We start from the raw sequence: 17,991 nt of genomic DNA on the forward strand, positions 1-17,991 counted from the left end.
CTGTTCAAAGTTGGGAAATTACCACAAATAATCAATCCGACCCAGAACACAATCTGTTCAGAATCTAGGCTTAGGCATCAATAATCAGATTTTAAATTGTTCAAATTTAAAATCTGTTTCTTACTTTTTTTTGTCACATTTTCCTTCTGTTGACAAAAGTTCACTTTAAAAGATAAAAGTCTGGAGCTGTGAGGTTCCTGGTTGTGATCAGAACCAGATGAGAACTTATGGTCCGTTTCAGCCTGAACTCAGAACTTCACACATGACAACCTGCAGACCAATTACCCGTGAGCTCAGACACTTCCTCACGTGTCAACATGCCGTTTAGCAATGCCGTGTTGCTAAATGCCGTGTGTTGTGCTGTAGAGCCACACAAAACCTCTAAAACAAGCCGGACCCGACCCGAAAGCAAAAGTGTCTGCGGCGAGACACCGGCGTGCGGCACAAGCCCTGCTGACCTCCGGGTCGCAGAGTTTCTGTTAGTGATCCGAGAACTGGTTCAAAGTCTGAACGGTGGGAGGAAACAAAGCGGTGGCGCTTTTATTAACTTCCAACTCCTGCAAATATTTACCTCGGATACACAGTCGCAGCATGTGAGCCGCGCGGCCGGGAAAATCTCCCAGAATTCATTTCCACTCAAAATGCAGAGAAAACGTTACATATCTCAGATTCCTCATGAGTTTGTGATCAACTCTGGCTGGTTGTGTTTTCCGTTCCCTTCGTTAACGAGCTCTGTAACGTTTTTCAAATGCAGCTGCACGGAAACACGGCTGTTGTGCATTTATAAAAATGAGCTGCTTTTCATTAAAAACACCAGGGCAGCGCAGATGGTTCGTCAGATCTGGATACAAAACGGACAGAAAATCCTGAAAATTACTAAAAATCCTGAAGGTTTGGGTCGATTTGCCCTTAAAGCTGCAATGTCTGACTTTGATCAGAGAGAAAAATCATGTCATGACAGTTTGATATGAGACGGATTATGTGTAAAGAAAAATATAATAGCCCTCCCAGTGCTAACATTAAACAACCAATCAGAGCCAGGGGGCGGGTCTTAGCGCTGTCAATCATGTCTATTTACCTCTCCCCGTCGTGAATAATAAGGCTAGTTAGCATTGTTACCAAAGATGGTGGATAAACAGTTTTCCTGTAATGGCGAGTTGTTTCTCCGTCATTAGCACATTTAGCAGCATATAAACGAGATTGATTGACAGCGCGAAGACCCTCCTTCTGACTCTCATTGGTTGTTCTTGGTGCATTTCTTCAGACGGCAATAGTAGCTCTGGGAAGAGGTGGAGCAGATCGATTTTTTAACAGATGATCTGAATCATAGCTAGGACTGTTACAATAACAAACTTTGCTGGATGAAAAATTGTCCCAGATGTTTTCGCAATAAATGACAATATTGTTGTTTTGAGATCATTTTCAAGTAAAATAAGGGTCACGGCATAATAACGTAAAAGCACACTCTGACTGATCTATAAACTTTAAACTGTAATGAACATTTAACACTGGAACTGGAAGACATTTCAAATATCCAAAATAAATAAACAAAAACAACAGAAACAACAAATAAAATGAACTATAAAGTCAAAAAACAAAAATGGTTAGTTGAGACTAAAGCACCAGACTGAAGACTTTCATCATACAGTTTCTGGTAGAAAAAGAGAAAAACAATAAATCATGCAAATGGAAATGATTGAGCTCGATTTAATTTATCACACAGTTAATTGATTTATTGTTATTACGACAGGCCTAACAACATAGCTCCTGCCAGTCATGAATGCTAAGGCTACTTAGCATGGTCACCGATGATGGCAGATAAATGGTTTTCCTGCATCTTTAAGTTGTTTATCCACCTTTAGCACCATTAGCAGCTCATTCACAATCTTAACTGTCACCACTAAGACCCGCCTCCTGGCTCTTACTGGTTGTTTTTGGTCTGGAGATCAGAGAAGACGCCGATCTTTCCGCAGATTATCTGTCTCAAACTGTCACAACACAGAGACTGTTCCACCAAATATGTGTCTTTTATAAAAGTTACATACTGCAGCTTTAAATTCTAAACTAGGGCATGGAAATCATTTCCAGGATGGAAGAAAATCTCAGTCCCAGTCACACCCATCATGCCACCTGTCACACAAAGCCAACAAATTGTTTGTTTCCTGAAAGCATAGCTATCATGTTGCCGTATATAAACAGACGAACCTGTAAGACACAACTCAGGGCATAAAAATAGACATCAGGTCTGTTTTTTCCCCTCTGTCCCCGCCCCAAGCTGTGATGTCACAGCAGGTGTTTTCCATCAGGTGTGAGAGGTCAAAGCCCTGCAGTAGTATGAGAGAAGCCGGCGGCGGGGATTCGGTTTCAGGCTGAAACAGAATCAGAGCTCAGAGAGCGAAACCCGATCCGCCGGCGGATCAGAGTTCATCTCTGAGGAAACATAGAAAACACTCAAACATTCACACAAATCACACCTGAAACGATTAATCAGATTAATCGTGATAAATAGACTAAAATCAACTAATTTAGTAATCAATTAATCGTTAACTGGAGTATAAAGACTAAAAAAAGTCAGTTTGATGAAAAAACAACAAATTTAGAGCAGTAACAAAACTGTACAAAATAAATATACATACAGTCAATGTAAAAACCTTTGACTTTTAGAACAGAAGTAATTATTTATTACAGTAAAGCTGTATCTGGTTGTAAATACATTTAAAAAATACAAATTGCATCTCAGTCTCACGATGAAAACTATGATGGGAACAACTGAGAAAAGAGAGAAAATGGTCATTCAGACTTAGAGTCAAGCTGCTTTCTACCTTTCTGCTATTTTAGGACGATTTACAGACATTCAGTCATATTTTCAGCTGATTGTGATCGATAAATACTGTAAGTGAGGGTGTAAACGACCGAATAGTCTGGGGGTAAATGATGGAAAGATGGAAATATTCAGGTCTAAATCAGGGATATCTATGAACAAATCGCTGAGACTGACACATCTAAAGCAGGCCAACAAACTGACTTCTTCACTCAGGTTTCAATGAAGAATTAATTTTTATTTTCTTCAGCAATATGACAGAACCTTTAAACAAACCAACCCAGACCAGACTATTAGTTTTATTAGTTGTGAAGCAGCTTTTCTGATGTCAGTAGATAAGATTCTCGTACAATCAGCTGTTTCCGAGATTTTAGAAATGTTATTTGTTCACATAACAGCAAAAGGTGACATAAAAACAAAGAATGCATTCCCACCGTCCCCGTTTGTTCCGATTTAATCCAACTCCAGTTCATCTGTGTAGAAAGTCTGGTTTGTTTTTGGAGGAGAGAATGCGGAAATCAAACCAAAACAGTGAACTCTGGTCTGTCGAAATATCTAAAAATGGTTTGGTCGAACTGCAGTTAGAGTAAATATGTAAATGTAAGCAGACCGTTCCATAAGCAGGAAGTGAACTATATCACATTATCGGTAAATAAAAACAAAAAAACAAAAGGGCGCTAGGCTAGCGCGTGTGGGAGAAATTACTAATTTTGCCAAAGACAAAAGAGAAATCCTACAACCGCTAAAATCTGACGCTATGGGATTTTTTTTTACATTTCTCAAAGAACAAAGTCTTCTTTTCACGTCATTTCCTTTGGTGGTTTTTGGTGCAGCACCCCCACAGGTGAGGAGGGTAAAGGTTTTTTCAAAGGGTTTGGATTAGGGGTGCACCAATTTATCGGCGTCAATTTCCTTAATTTTGGGAAATCGGTGATTGGCCAATATTTATATGAAAGTCGATCTTATCCACTGATCTTATCTAAAAATCAGCCACTGTCCTGTTTTGTGAGAGGTTTGACTGACAGACCGGCCCACGAGGTGATACCTATATATTTGGAGTTAGCAACATTTCAGTCAAAAAGAATTGGTATCTACCAAAATCGGAATCGGCAGGTCAGGCTTTTTAAAGATCGGTAATGGGCAATTGGTCAAAAAACTGCATCGGTGCAGCTTTAGTTTGAATAATTTGACACAAACCAATGTGAAAATGAATCGCAGAAACTGAAAATATAACAAATATTTCAATCTTTGTCCCCAATCGATCCGAGTCTACTGGAACAGAAAACACCCAAAGCGTCACGTTAATCCCTGATTAAATCCAGATTGATGTTCCTGCTCAACCTTTTCAGGTTCACAGGGAAGTCTGTTTGTACCGCAAACACCATAAATCTACTGAAAACCATAACAAGAACGCCTGTTCTCTGAGCTAAAACTGACATTTACAGCCTGTTTGCAGGCAAACAAGCAGCTTCAATCTAAAGGGCAGAAATTTCTCAACAAATTGAGGAACCTGACCGCTTCTTTCCTCTTCAGACAAGAACTTCAATCTCATGCAACACAAAGTTGCAAAACATCTCAAAGTGTAGCTGAGATCTAAGAACTCAGCAGCAGACTGTGTTCAGGTGGAAACAGGCCAGAGTTTTCACCTGCGATCAGAGGAAGACAGACACGACCTCGACCTGACAGAGACAAGCTCCTGCCGAGATCCTTCAGGATCACAGCGAATGAAGAAGAGCTGCACTTCCTCCGACTGTCGGTTCTCATCAGCTACTCCACCCACGCTCCAAATCAGAACAAGTATCGACCAGCACCACTTCACAAAAGTAAAACATGAACTGTTTAATTAGAATTGGCTTTTTAAGCAAGCACAAGTTGTTTTCTGAATGAGATTCCAGAGAAATGGGAGGAAAAAAGAAATCAGAATCAGAAAAAAGATCAGTTTCAAGGCTTAACAAAGCTCTGATGGCATCAGTGTGAACAGAAACCAGCCGTTTGGACGGCTGAGTGCTCGTCTGTTGAACAGGTGATGACAGAACAGGTGAGATGTGTTCACAGCGCAGCATTTTGAAACCCAACTTATTCATTAAAACTGAAAGTAAGCAGCTTAGATCCGGTCCGTCTGATCATTACTGATAAACACTCCGAGAACAGATTTAAGATGCACCGACATGAACAAGTTTAAATGCCGGTGATTCAAAAATGAGGAATGAAGGAGAGCAGATGAGAGAAGGAGCCTCTGTAACTATAAAAATTTGATTTATTTTGAGTTTAACAAAATAAACTAAAAAATAAGCAAATAAATCTGAGTGTCATCGGCGTAGAGCGTGATCAGAAAAAAAAACAATCACGCGAAGAATCTAAAAAATGGGAAGCAATGTTTTACTATTAAATGTCAAAACTATGACAGCTGGATAACACAGTAGAAAGAGATTTCATTTCACAGTTTAGTAAAGAGTTAGTTTAAAAAAATGGTAATAAATGTAGAGAGGTTTGACTGACAGACCGACCCACCTGGGCATGTTAACCCAGCTGGGCTTTCTATCTATATTTGGCAGCATTTCAGACAAAAAAAGAAAAATAATTAAATCAGTATCGGCTGAAACTGTAGCCGGTAATCTGTGATCTTGTTCATAGATCAACAGAGAATACAAATTTTATACGGATCAAAGTATTGGCAGATTTCTCAGCTTTAATTTGTGTTATATGTGATAGCAATCGAATAAGAAATAACCATTTTAGTGACATATTCAGGCTCATCCTGGATTTTCATGGTTTGGTGGATATAAATCAACGTTTATGGTGCCTGAAAGTGAACAGAACTAGCTATGGCGGCTAATAGGCGCCGTCCAAGCAGCTGGACTTGTTTATAGGTCAGAGGTGTCCAAACGTTTTGCCACTTGGGCCAAAAGGATTAAGTCAGAGATACTTCCGGGCCAAATATTTTTAAATAGAAAGACTAAAATAAAATTAAGCAGTGAGATTTTTTTTTATAGAAAAGAGATGATATTTTCATTGTAGATCCAAAACGTTCAAAAAATTTTACTAGGGGTGCACCAATTGCAGTTTTCTGGCTGGTCGCCGATAACCCATCTTTAAAAAGCTTAACCTGCCGATTCCGATTTTGGCCGATACCAATTTTTTGGTCTGAAATGTTGCTCAGTATAGCAAGAGAGTTGTTGAGTTGCAACAGTGGGGTCATTATTGTTAATTGTAAACGTGCAGACATAACTTGGTGGGCCGGTCAGTCAAACCTTTCTCACCGGAGAGCAAAACAGGACAGTGGTTGATTCTTAGGCATTTGCCAAGCTAGATAACATCGGATCAGCCTCACATGTAAAAATCGGCCGATCACAGATCTCCCAAAGTTAAGGAAATCGGCACCCATAAATCGGTGCACTCATAAATTTAAATTTAATAAAATTACAGTTTCTGTATTAAAATAAATTTTACCTAGTTTTCATCTAATTCTTTTGAGTTTGATTGAACAAATTTGTTCTGTTACAAGAAAAATATTTGAGTCACTTTCTTTCAAAAACAATTGCTATATTTAGCCAAGTTTATTATTATTACTTATTATAAAAGCCCCGGTTATAAAAAGACAAATACTTTGTGTTGTACTTAACATTTTCTACTGTAAGAAACAAAAATTGGTTATAATGTTACCCTGATTACAAATAAGAAGTTTGGCCAAATTTGCATAATTCTTGTATTGAAGTTTGGGGTCACAATAAAATCCCTCCAAAGGTCAGAAATGGCCCCCATGCCGCAGACACCAGGTGCTAGGTATTCATTAACAGATCAATAAGACCTCGAAGAACCCGTAGGATCAGAGCCTACAATCAATAGCACCATGTTTAAGAGAAGTGGGCCGGGAACGCAGCCCTGAGGTACAGCACAAGTCAGAGAGACTGACTGAAAATGACAGCTGCTGATGCTGCAAAAGAAACTGATCTGCAGATCAGCTGAGTTGATAAATACCCTCAAATACCAACAACTGATCGACAAAAGAGGTAAGAAAGTAGAAAATGTCAGATGAGATCAAACAAGCCAACTTGCATGCAAAACGAATGAACATTGGTCGAGATTACTGCACAAAGTCAGCGACAGGCATGCAATTACCCAAGCATACAAAAAGACAGAAAACATGTCAGGATCATCAACATGCAGATCATTTCCTGACTCACTGTTCAAAACAAGAGATTATTATTAGTTTAATAAAGATTTTTGCATGTCAGGCTGTTTTTATGTGCATTAATTTAAAACTTCAGACAACCGTAGAGTATCATTTGGGCCCAACTGGTCACCACTTCTACTTTCTAGAGGCGCCGCTGCAGAATGACTGTGAGGATCCTACTGAGTAATATGCAATCACGTAAAAACGTGAAGTAGACTTACAAACAGCTAAAGGTCAACATCAATATGGAGATAAATGTCACCGTGTTTAAACATCAGCAGCTCCGTTTCAAAACAGGAAATATTCTTTACTAAACTGTAACAGCTGATCATTCAGAGCAAAGACAGAGAAAAAAGATAAACATTGAAAAAATTGGAGAAATTACAAATTTCACCTCATTTGCTCAGATTTTAGATTAGATTGAGATTAATCAGTTTTAACCAGTTTTGTGTCAGAAGCTGTAGTAGCTTCAGATTGGTGTTTATGCCAGTTTTTTTATGGGGATGTTTGTTTTCTGAAAGAAAAAGTTTTGAAATACATAAGCAATAAATCAATTAATCGCGTGAAAAATTAAAGCAAAATCAATCATTTCCATTTGTATGATTTATTGTTTTTCTCTTTTGACCAAAAACTGGATGATAAAAATCTTCAACCTGATGTTTTGGTCTCAACTGACCTTTTTTTTTGCTTAGAAATTTCATGATTCATTTTATTTGTTATTTCTGTTTTGTTTGTTTATTTTTGATATTTAAAATGTCTTCTAGTTCCAGTGTTAAATGTTTCCAAGAATCTGAAGTGTATTGATGTCTTAGAACGTGTTCTTGCATTTTTATGTCATTATCATATTATTACTTGAAAATGGTCTCAAAACAACAATATTATCGTTATCGCAATAACTTCTTTAGTGATTTATCGTCCAGTAAAACTTGTTATTGTGGCAGGCCTACCTACAAACCTATGCCTCAGGTTGGTTGAAGTGAAATCTGGTGCAGGTCGAATGCCAACTGGACCGCTCCAAAAGCAGGAAGTGGTCTAATGTGAAGGGGATTCTGGGTAAAACAAACTAGCATCTAACATTAGCAGTGGAAATAAAAGCAAAATCCTACAAAATATGATGTCACTTCATTTTTGTTTACGTTTTGTGAAGAATGACGTTGAGCTCAGTGTTTTCTTCAGAGGTTTTTGTGTTGTTTTCTTCAGCGCCACCACAGGTGCGGACGGGAACAGGTTTTTCAAAAAGTTTGGATTGTTTTAAACATTGCAGTGTGAAAGTGAACCGCAGCTGAAAATGTAACGAATGTTTACATTTTGCTCCCCAGTTGAACCGAATCTATCAGGTGTGAAAACACTAATAATCAGACCAGAAAAAACTACTGATCTTTTGAAAAACTTAGTTGAGTTCATGTTGTTTTGGTGCTGGAGGGTTAAACCAGACATCACCAGGCCTCATGGCCTTCAGTAGTTTATATTTCCAGTAGCAGCAGCCAAAGGATGTGGCAGCGTCGTTCTCCTTTGAATCCGTCGCTCGTTTCTTGAGCGGATCAGGAAGGAGAAGAGGAGGAAGGAAGTGAGGAGGAGGAGTGGAGCCTACCTTCTCATCCTCGGAGAGAGCTGCAGATTGAATCCTCTTCTCCGGAGTCCAACGCTCCCAGCAGGCACTAAAAATGAGCGCCTTTAATTAATTGCTCTGCCAATCCATTAATAGCAGCTATAATTAGAGGACCATGGGAGATCGCTGGCAGATTAAACGATCCAGCTGAATGAACCTCGGGTTGCACTTGTTACCTTTTTTATTCACCACAGAGACTTTCTAGGGCCTCGTATTGTTCTTTCTAACAGAGCGCTATGCTTCACACTTAGTCATATTTCATAAAAGTGTGAATATTTTCAGCTGACGGTGGGTCTAGTGCAACAAATTGTGAGTCTCTTTAGTGCAACAAAGGCAAAACGTTTTGTTTCTTGACGGCTCCTGCTAACCATGATGACAAAAATCCAGTTTGTGACTAAAACGCATGCTGGTGTGTTACTCAGAGGTCCCTGCAGATCAAGGAAGTCTCAGATCTGGGAACACATGAGCTCAGACACATGCGTGTCCTCTGCATGTGAACGGCTCATTTAGAGCAGCAAGCATGTGGGTCATTCCAGCAGCAGGTGAATCTGTTGGGTATTTTCCTCATTTAATGCATCAGTTTAGAGTCAAATAACTACTGGGTGGATTAAAACTAATAATAACAGTAATAATTTAGCTATTCATTGCTTAAATTTAACCCTGAAAACAAAGTTGCTGCAGGGAATTAAAAGCTTGTTTCTTTTTTTTAGCATTGTTGCTAGCTGTGGGCAACATACACCTGTATTGAATAAACAGTGGAGAAATGCAGTAAAAATAAAAATACTGACAGTTTTAGGGTGTTTAAAATGTCATTAATTGGAATTTATTATGAAAACGATAAATCAAAATCTTATTATGATAACAAATTTATCACCATTAATGATAAATGATACGATACATGGCCCAGCTCAACTGTTGTTTGCAGCAAGAAGACCCTGGGTTTACATGTTCTGCCTGTGCATACATCAGTTCTTTCTGGGTACTCCAGCTTCCTCCAAAAACATGACTGGTAGGTAGGGCTGAAACAATTAATCATGATTAATCAATTGTTGAAATTGTCAACTAATTTAATAATTGATTAATCGTTAACTGGAGTTTACAGTCTCAAAACAAGGTAATTTTGCTGTAAGAACAACATATTCAGAGCAGTAGACAAGCCAAAATTGCATAAAAAATATGCATATTTTGCATTTTAAGATGAAGAACCTGTAAACCTGTTCTACCCAAAACTCCTCAAGTGGCAGTTTTAGTTTCACCTGGTTTTTGCATCCAGGCAATAAAAAGTATTTTTATCCTTATTTTGAAAAGAAATGTAATTGTTTGTATATTTTCATCTTTTAGCACGCCCCACGTTTGGAGGCCTTAGTCCGCGACGCGGACGTCGCAGGTTCGACTCCCGGTCCCGACGACCTTTGCCGTATGTCTTCCCCCCTCTCCTCACCCTCCTTCCTGTCTGCCTACTGTCGAAAAAATACGAGCCACTAGCGCCGCAAAAACTCTTTGGAGAAAAAAAAAGAATGATGATGAAAAAGTAATCTGCATCAACCACCTGTGCTGGACGGGACAGATTATTTTTTAACTGAAGTAGGAGGCCACAAAAATATGGCCAGGGACCACAAATGGCCCCTGCGCCGCACTTTGGACACCCCTGGTTTAGATAAAACCCATCTGGTGCAGATTGTGTTTTATCACAGGTGTTTAGTTTCCCATTTCTGACAGAAGCTCACAGAAAACGACTCTGTCGCATCTTATTCAGGTTTAGCTTCACCAAATTAGCATCATGTGAACCGTTTCCTCTAAATTCATCTTTCAAAGTTGCTCCACTCGTGTCGCATGTTGAACGAACCGCATGCATTATGAAGCCTGGTTAAGTTCTGATTCGTCCGTTTTGTTTATTTTTACAGTAACTGTGTTTCCCCATGAGGAGAGTAAATGTTGTAATGCTTCATAAAACAGGAACAACAAGATTCAAATGAAATGTTTTTACGACCAAACACTTCAGCAGGTTTTAAAAAGCATAATTCATGTGAAATATGAGAAATGTACATGTGTTAATTAGAAACTGATTCTCAATTGTCTCCATAGACCTTCATCCTGCAGCCAATAAATATGAATCTAGACCAAAAATAACTAAATGAATGGTTTTAGATGTGAAAATGAAGAAATTAAAGGTATTTCTATGGAGGAAGTAGAAAAACCGATTAAGTAAAATAAGTCAATTTCTCTTCATATTAATATTTCTAATATTTCCACTGACTCTTTGAGGCGGAACCGTGGAAACTGCAGCTCAGAGGAGGAGCTGCGCCTTGAAGGCGGGGCTATTGCTCCAGTATGTTAAAATTTTAGAAATGTTGTTTTAAATCGTTTTGCGATGTTTTATGGAGTTTGTTTTTACCAATCACATCACCTTGTTCAATACCTCTGTAATTAAAACTTTTTTAAAAATTAAACAGTATTCCTCCTGATATGTGCAAATGCATTTCAGCTTTCTAAATACTGACAGATTTCAGCAGGTTTCTTGGCTTTCTTTGCTTTTTGTTTCCTTCCTGTTCAATTCCTATTTCCTGCATCATCCCAATTCACTCCTGTAACTTCCACTGTGGATCAATTTTCCCTGATTTCTTTGTATGTATGTATTTTACATCAAAGGCGCCATTAGAAATATTTAAACTGAGAAAAACATTACTTACTTCACCCGCTGTAAATAATTTCTTAATTTCCTGTTAAAAAGTTTCTAATTTCAAAGGATAATCCTGTCAACAGTCTAGACTTTTCAAGTTTGTTGTTTGGAAGTTCAGAGATCAAACATTTTGATGATTTTTAACCTTTGTCTGTTTTATTTGCACACATTTATCTGCCAGTAAATGAAAAAAGGAAGCCAGTCATGATTGCTAAAAATACCAACGATGAGTCAAGATGTCAGGTCAACGATGGTTCAAACGGTCAAACAGAAACTTCAAATGCAAACCGCAAGAGAAATAAAACATGATTAAGGAAAATCCAGCAACAATAATACATTTCAGCTGTTAATTAAGTCACTTTCTAGAAGGAAAGGCTTCTCTGGTGTTACAGATTTGAATCTTTTCTTTTTGTTTGCATGAACTGAAAGGTTTTAGGGTTTCGGTTTGGCCTTTGGACCGACTCTTTTTAAACTTCTTTTATATTTTTGATATTTTTCTTCACTTTTAGATGCATACAAAGGATTTCCTGGTTTATAATTAAAGCAATTTGTTCATACCAGATCCTACTTTATCGCTTCCTTTTCTAAAAAAAGAAATTATGAATGATATTTTCAAAAAGGAGTTTTTATTTCGATCATTCCTTCTGTTCGCCTTGGGACCAAGTTATAAGAATTTTTGTTTAGTTACGAGAATATAATGATAATATTATCAGAATAAAGATGTAATTGTACCAGAAGAATGTCTCAAAATGATGAGAAAAAAAACCTTCAAGTTTGAGATCTAATGTGGCCAAATAAATTAATGTAGTTCTTGTTGTTGCTCAGTCATTTTAAAGATAATAATTTCATGCTGATGTGTTCAAATATTATTTTATTTGTAAAACTGAAACCAAAGTATAACTTCACAAGATGCTCAACTTTCCTCATTTTATGTTTTTTGTGTAACGAACGTACGAGTCCTCATAAAATTACTGCTTCATTCTCCTAATATCATAACATAATTCTGGTAATATTACAAATTTATTCTCGTATTATTTAAACTCTTTTGCCATATGTCTTCATTGTACATATATTATGACTTTATTCTCGTATTTAAAAAATTAAAAAATTGTAGCCTGGCCCTGAATTAGTTGACCTGAATTAAAAGTTCAAATAAATACGATAAAACACGCTTCTCAAACAAAATGGCCGCCGTGGACACGCTGACATCATTCTGAAGAATAGCAGAAAAAAAAAACAGATTTCCCAAAAAGTCTTCAAAAACCAAATATTTGATTGATAATCGATTTATTACCCAGTCCTACTATAAATATCAGTCAGAAAGACACAGTCTCTGATAAGTTTTGGTTCTTTTCGGTTTTTATTGAATTTGTTTCAGGTTAAAGTAAAAAGCAACAACAACTCTATGTGAAAAAGAGAAAAAAAAAGGTCAAGAAACTGAAGCATTTGTCTTTTTTAGGACAGCAGGTTTCCAGATCTGGTCTAAACAGCATTTACAATCTTTTTATAGTTTCTGTGGCAAAATAAAACAATTTAAAAAACACCCCCAAGATCAGATCATATCTGTAACCGTTTTCACTGAAACTCTGACTCGCTTCAGCGCTTAACGCCAGCTGGAAACATCTGGATGAAGATGAAAACCACAGCAGGATCGTTTCTCTCTTCCTGTGCATGCAGAGGCGTCCGCCGACTGTCACAAACTAATTTCACTGTTTTCTAATTCATAGAGGCCCCTTAAATCTCCTTTCGATTCATTTTAGAAATGAGTGGAGTAGAAGCATCATCATCAGGAAAACATCTTTCGAGCTGTAAATATTCAGTTGATCTGAAAATGATCGCCTCTGCTGGATTTTTCGCATGTAAACCTCCGACTCAAAAGTTTCCAGTAAATTAAAACTTCAAGCACGTTGTTTTGGAGCATCTGAATCGGCATTTAATTATACAAAATGGAGAAAGATGATGAAAAGTTTCCGAATCGAGGCTTAAAACAGCAGAAAACAGCGAAGGCACAAGGAAACTGAAAAATGTTTTGTAATGCGAACCGATCTGATGGGAAACAGATTCATAGAAACTAAACTGGTGACAAAACATTTACTTAAACAATAATAGAGAGCGGAGGAGTCGTATGGTAATTCACAAAGAGCGCTGAAACGTCAAATGAAACTAAATTCAGATTCATTACCATCTAAACATCCGGTCTCAACTATAAATGGGCTTTATGTCGTTCCATCAAAGAAATAACGCAAAATCCAATAGATAAAATAATAACTCAATATAATATGGCTGATAAAATGTTGATAATTTCACTGAATTCCGATCTAGAACCGCAAAGCATTCTGGGGGATGTAGGCAGATGAAATGCTGTAGCAGCTCACTCTCTCACAGCTAGCTAAAAAATGTTGGTGGAATCAACTGACTCTCTCACTCTTTGGTTACCTAGCAACTCTCTCACTCTTTTTGGTTACCTAGCAACGGCCTGTTGAGTACATGCAGCAGCAGTTTCAAGCTCCCCCCACCAACATATTCGGCAATGTTGCCAGACGATGTTCTGCTCAGCTTTTAAGCTTGTTTGGCTGTAAAAAACAACTTTGGTAGGTTGTTAAAATTTTGACAGTTTTTCACAACAAGGGCGGGGTTTTTAGGAAGGTTTCATATGGAAATTCTTTCAAAATAGTTGTCACTGTGTGGCAGAAAACCACATAACTTTTAATAAAATGCAGTGTTACTGCACTTATCTTGTTAGTGAATTTATTTTGAAATGGCTAGTATTTGTTGAATGTGACATCATCAATGATTAGTTATTGGTTAATCAAGTGTCGCTAGTGTAAAACAGAGGTTCCAACATGATTTAAAAAGACACCTGAACGCCCCCTACAGATTGGAGCCCTGGGCTACTGCCCCGACGTCAGACCCAGTTTATGAATAAAAACATGGCCACCACCAATACTGTTATGTTTAATGCCGAAATATTGTGCAACTCTAATATAAATGTAGTTCGACTACAAAGTAAACATGGAGAAAAAAAAACATCAATAATTTCTAAGAGGAATTCATCTTTTAAAATCTTGAACACAGAAGAATTATTTTCTGTATCAGGTTTTCGTATTTATCCAGAGCTGAAACACACAGAGCCAAATTTCAAGTTTTCTAGGAAATCTGACATTACTGATGACCGACGGATCAAAGACCCAATCAAATTCCACAAAACGGCAACAACAATGAAATAAGTTGAGTTTCTTTTTATCTGCAGTAAAATAAACCTGTCAGCTGCACACTGCAAAAACACAAAACCTCACAAAGTACTTTTGGTCTAGTTTCTATTGGAAAATATCTTAATACACTTAAAATAAGACACAACTAAGTCAAAAGTAACTATTTAGCAAGATTAAGGAACTTGTTTTAGGTCGTTAATTCCTTATTTCTGATTTCAAAAACATATGGGTTCTACTAGCAGATAATTGTACTTATAACAACACATTTTTTTTAGGTTTTAAGTGATATATCTGTCAGTGGAACTGTTACTTTTTGATCAATATTAAGATTATTGTGCCTAAAAGTTACTCGTAACTTATTACACTCGATTTTCCTCGATGGCAAATTTATAAAAGCATATTTTTTGTGTTCACTTAATATCTGTATGTCTATAAGTCAAATTCTGTTTCTGTCCACAAACTTGGCAAATAAAGCTAATTGTGAAAATCGTTTTTGGATTTTTTTTTTATATTTAAAGTTAAGCAAATAGTCTGAAAGCTAAAAACTTCCCATCAGTTACCTGCAGATTCCTGCATCATAAAACAATAAACCGGCCTAAATTTTCAGCCCTCAGTTAGAGGCAGAGTTGAAATAAAAACTATTTATTTCAGCATTGTGTCGTCTTTTCTGAATGTTCGTCTCGACAGAGGAGAAATTCCTGGGTAGTCATGAAAACTTTCTGTTTCAGGCTAAACTGCTGCTCTTCCTCCAGACGTGAAACCGTCAGAAACATGTTGCTGCTGCTGCACCAACATGCTGCATCATCACAGCTGGATGCAAATCAAAACAGGATCTGCAGGTTATTTAACATCTTCTGCTGTGATCACGGTTTTACGTTCATTACTAAATATCTTCCTTAGCCCTTAAAGGTAGGGAGGAAAACACTTTATACTTTTGTTCCCTTGTGGCTCAGCTTTATTCTTCTTTCACATTTAGAAAATATTAAACTAAATCACATGGACGTTCTGCAGAAACACAGATCTCTCAGCTTTATGAGAAAATTGATCATTTATTCATTTCAAAACGGTGTCTTCGGTCAGAGGCTTCTTCAGATTCACTGTAATACAGACTGCTACAGCAGATCTTTCCTGCCAACAGCCATCACCATGTAAAATAAGTATTTGAAGAATTTTAATTAATGTGAGTTACAACAACATTTAATTTCCCTTTGGGATCATATGAATTGTGTTTCTTCCTCCCTTCAGGTTTTATTTCCAGTTATTTAGTCTAAATAAAAATTTCTACGGATTAAACCCGTTTCAATTACCATTTCTACTATTTGTCAGTTATCTTTAATTGTTTTCTGGACCTGATTTTGTCTGTAATAAGTTTTCAGTCATTAAAAATATGTTTATATTGCGCGAGCATATTTCTGCTCGCGCTCCAGGACTGAACGGGTTCAGAAAATGTTCTTTTCTAATTCAAATTGAATGAATCTTTTTTTTCAATCAATTTTTGACCAATGCAGTTTAACAACTGACATACAAGTAACTTTTCAGCATAGGAGATTGTTTTAAGTCAATAATTCCTTAAGTTAATATAAATGAAAAAAAAAAAAAACTAGCTCAACTGGCAGATTATTTCACTTAGAACAATAAACTTTCCCTTCTTACAAGTGAAATAATCTCGTGCAGCTAGTACATTGTCAATTTTTCGGAATTAGTTAAGAAGCTCCTACATCTTGCTGAAAAGTTACTTTTAAATTAGTTTTGCCTTATTTCAAGTCTACTACGATATCTGCACTAAAAATTAGACAAAAATACTTGCTAAAATGTTGCGTTTTTGCAGCTGTTCTCTTTTTATTTTCTGAAATAAATGTCTGATTCCTGCTCAGATCACCCAGGTCGACAGATTCAGTCAACCTGGGTGTATTTGTTGCAATGCTCCTTGTGTGTTCTCATGTAATAAGTTAAATAATTTGTTGTAATTACCGGTTGCAGTCTTCTGGCCGATCACTAACTGATCTTTTAAAAAGCCATTCTGCCGATTCTGTTTTTTGCCGATACCATTTTTTTTTTTATTATCTGAAATGTCGCTCAATATAGCAAGACAGTTGTTGAACTGGTAACAGTGGGGTGACTATTGTTAACCGTATACGTGCAGACATGACCGGGTGGGCTGGTCCGTCAGTCAAACTTATCTCACTGGAGAGCAGAAGAGGACAGAGGTTGATTTTTAGACCTTTGCTGAGGTAGAGAAGAAATTCGGCCGATTACCGATCTCCAAAATTAAGGAAATCGGCTGGCCGATGAATCAGTGCACCCATAGTTGTAAAGCTACTTATTGTGTATTCCCATGTTATAAGTGAAATGATCTGCCACTGAAATTAGAACTTTATATCAACATAAGGAATTATTGACTTAAAACAAACTCCTACAGCTTGGTGAAAGTTAGTTTTACATTAAATCAAGTGTACTAAGATATTTGAACCAAAAACACTTGCTAAAATGTGTTTTGCAGTGTTCTGGTAGCATTTATGATAATCTTCTATGTTTGCAGCTGTTCTCTTTATATTTTCTGATAAAAACGTCTAATTCCTGCTCAGATTTGTCCAGTTTACGCTCTCTAGCCCTGTGGGTTTCACTCAGCCATGTGTGCGTCTGTTGCAAACCCGCTTTTCGGCGGAAACGCATCAAAAAGGAGCAGAAGAGGAGCAACTCACTTCCTGCAGAAGATCCTGAAGCCGAAGGTCCTGCTGTTTTGCTGGCAGCTGGGCGCCGGGGCCTCGGAGGGCAGCTCTGCGTTGGAGGCTGAGGAGGACGATGGGGAGGTGACGGGCTGCTCCTCCTGCTCCTCCTGCTGCTCCATATCCCCCTGCTCCGCTCACAGGCTGGGCTGGTCCGGGGTCAGCTGCTGCGGGCTGCACGCAGCCATGCTGACAGCTGCTCAACTTTCCACTGACAGCTCTCAGACACAGGAAGTGCAGCTTCAGATCTTCCGCGTGCCAAGCTTCACTTCACAGCAGGAAGCTGAAACTCTCAGTTGTTTTTTCTTGTTGTTGTTGAGGAGGTGGAGGTAGTTGGGGTAAAATGGGGGGTGTTGGTTTCTACGCTCACCTCCTTACTTCCTTCCTGGTCCTAACTAACCCTCCCAGCCTGAGGAAGCCTCTCTCCTCTGCATGCTCTCTGAACACAACTGCATATCCAGGAAGTTTCCAAACAAATGAAGAGGAAAAACTCGGGGCTCCTCTTCCTCCCGGCTCCTCTTCCTCCTCTCGGGTCGACCTGTTGCTGCTCCTCTTCACAGTTTGGCCGAGTCCAGCGTCTCTGCTGTTGTGCTTCACTCTTTTCTCTTGACTTTTTATCTCAGCTCTCTGTCTCTCCCTCTCCTTTTCCTCCCTGTCTCCGCCCACAGTCCCGCTTCTCGGCTTCCGATTGGCTGGTTACAGAGAGGGGAGCTCTGCTGCCACCTGCCGGCGCCCGAGTCGCCCTGCAGGTGCAGAAAGGAGACCTAAG

The 17,991-nt window shown here is 38.1% G+C and overlaps 1 protein-coding gene across 1 annotated transcript in view; it reads right to left on the reverse strand.

Annotated features, from left to right (window-relative positions):
• The window catches only part of dgkzb (diacylglycerol kinase, zeta b), a 58,631-nt gene extending 40,742 nt beyond the window's left edge, over positions 1-17,889 (reverse strand). Inside the window, exon 1 of the mRNA XM_028039232.1 lies at positions 17,199-17,889. Within this exon, the coding sequence (XP_027895033.1) occupies positions 17,199-17,344 (146 nt within the window). The 5' untranslated portion in view covers positions 17,345-17,889. The remainder of the gene's footprint in view (positions 1-17,198) is intronic.
• Positions 17,890-17,991: the final 102 nt, after the last annotated feature.

The sequence above is a fragment of the Xiphophorus couchianus genome, chromosome 2 (assembly GCF_001444195.1).
Source record: "Xiphophorus couchianus chromosome 2, X_couchianus-1.0, whole genome shotgun sequence".
NCBI classification, from domain to species: domain Eukaryota; kingdom Metazoa; phylum Chordata; class Actinopteri; order Cyprinodontiformes; family Poeciliidae; genus Xiphophorus; species Xiphophorus couchianus.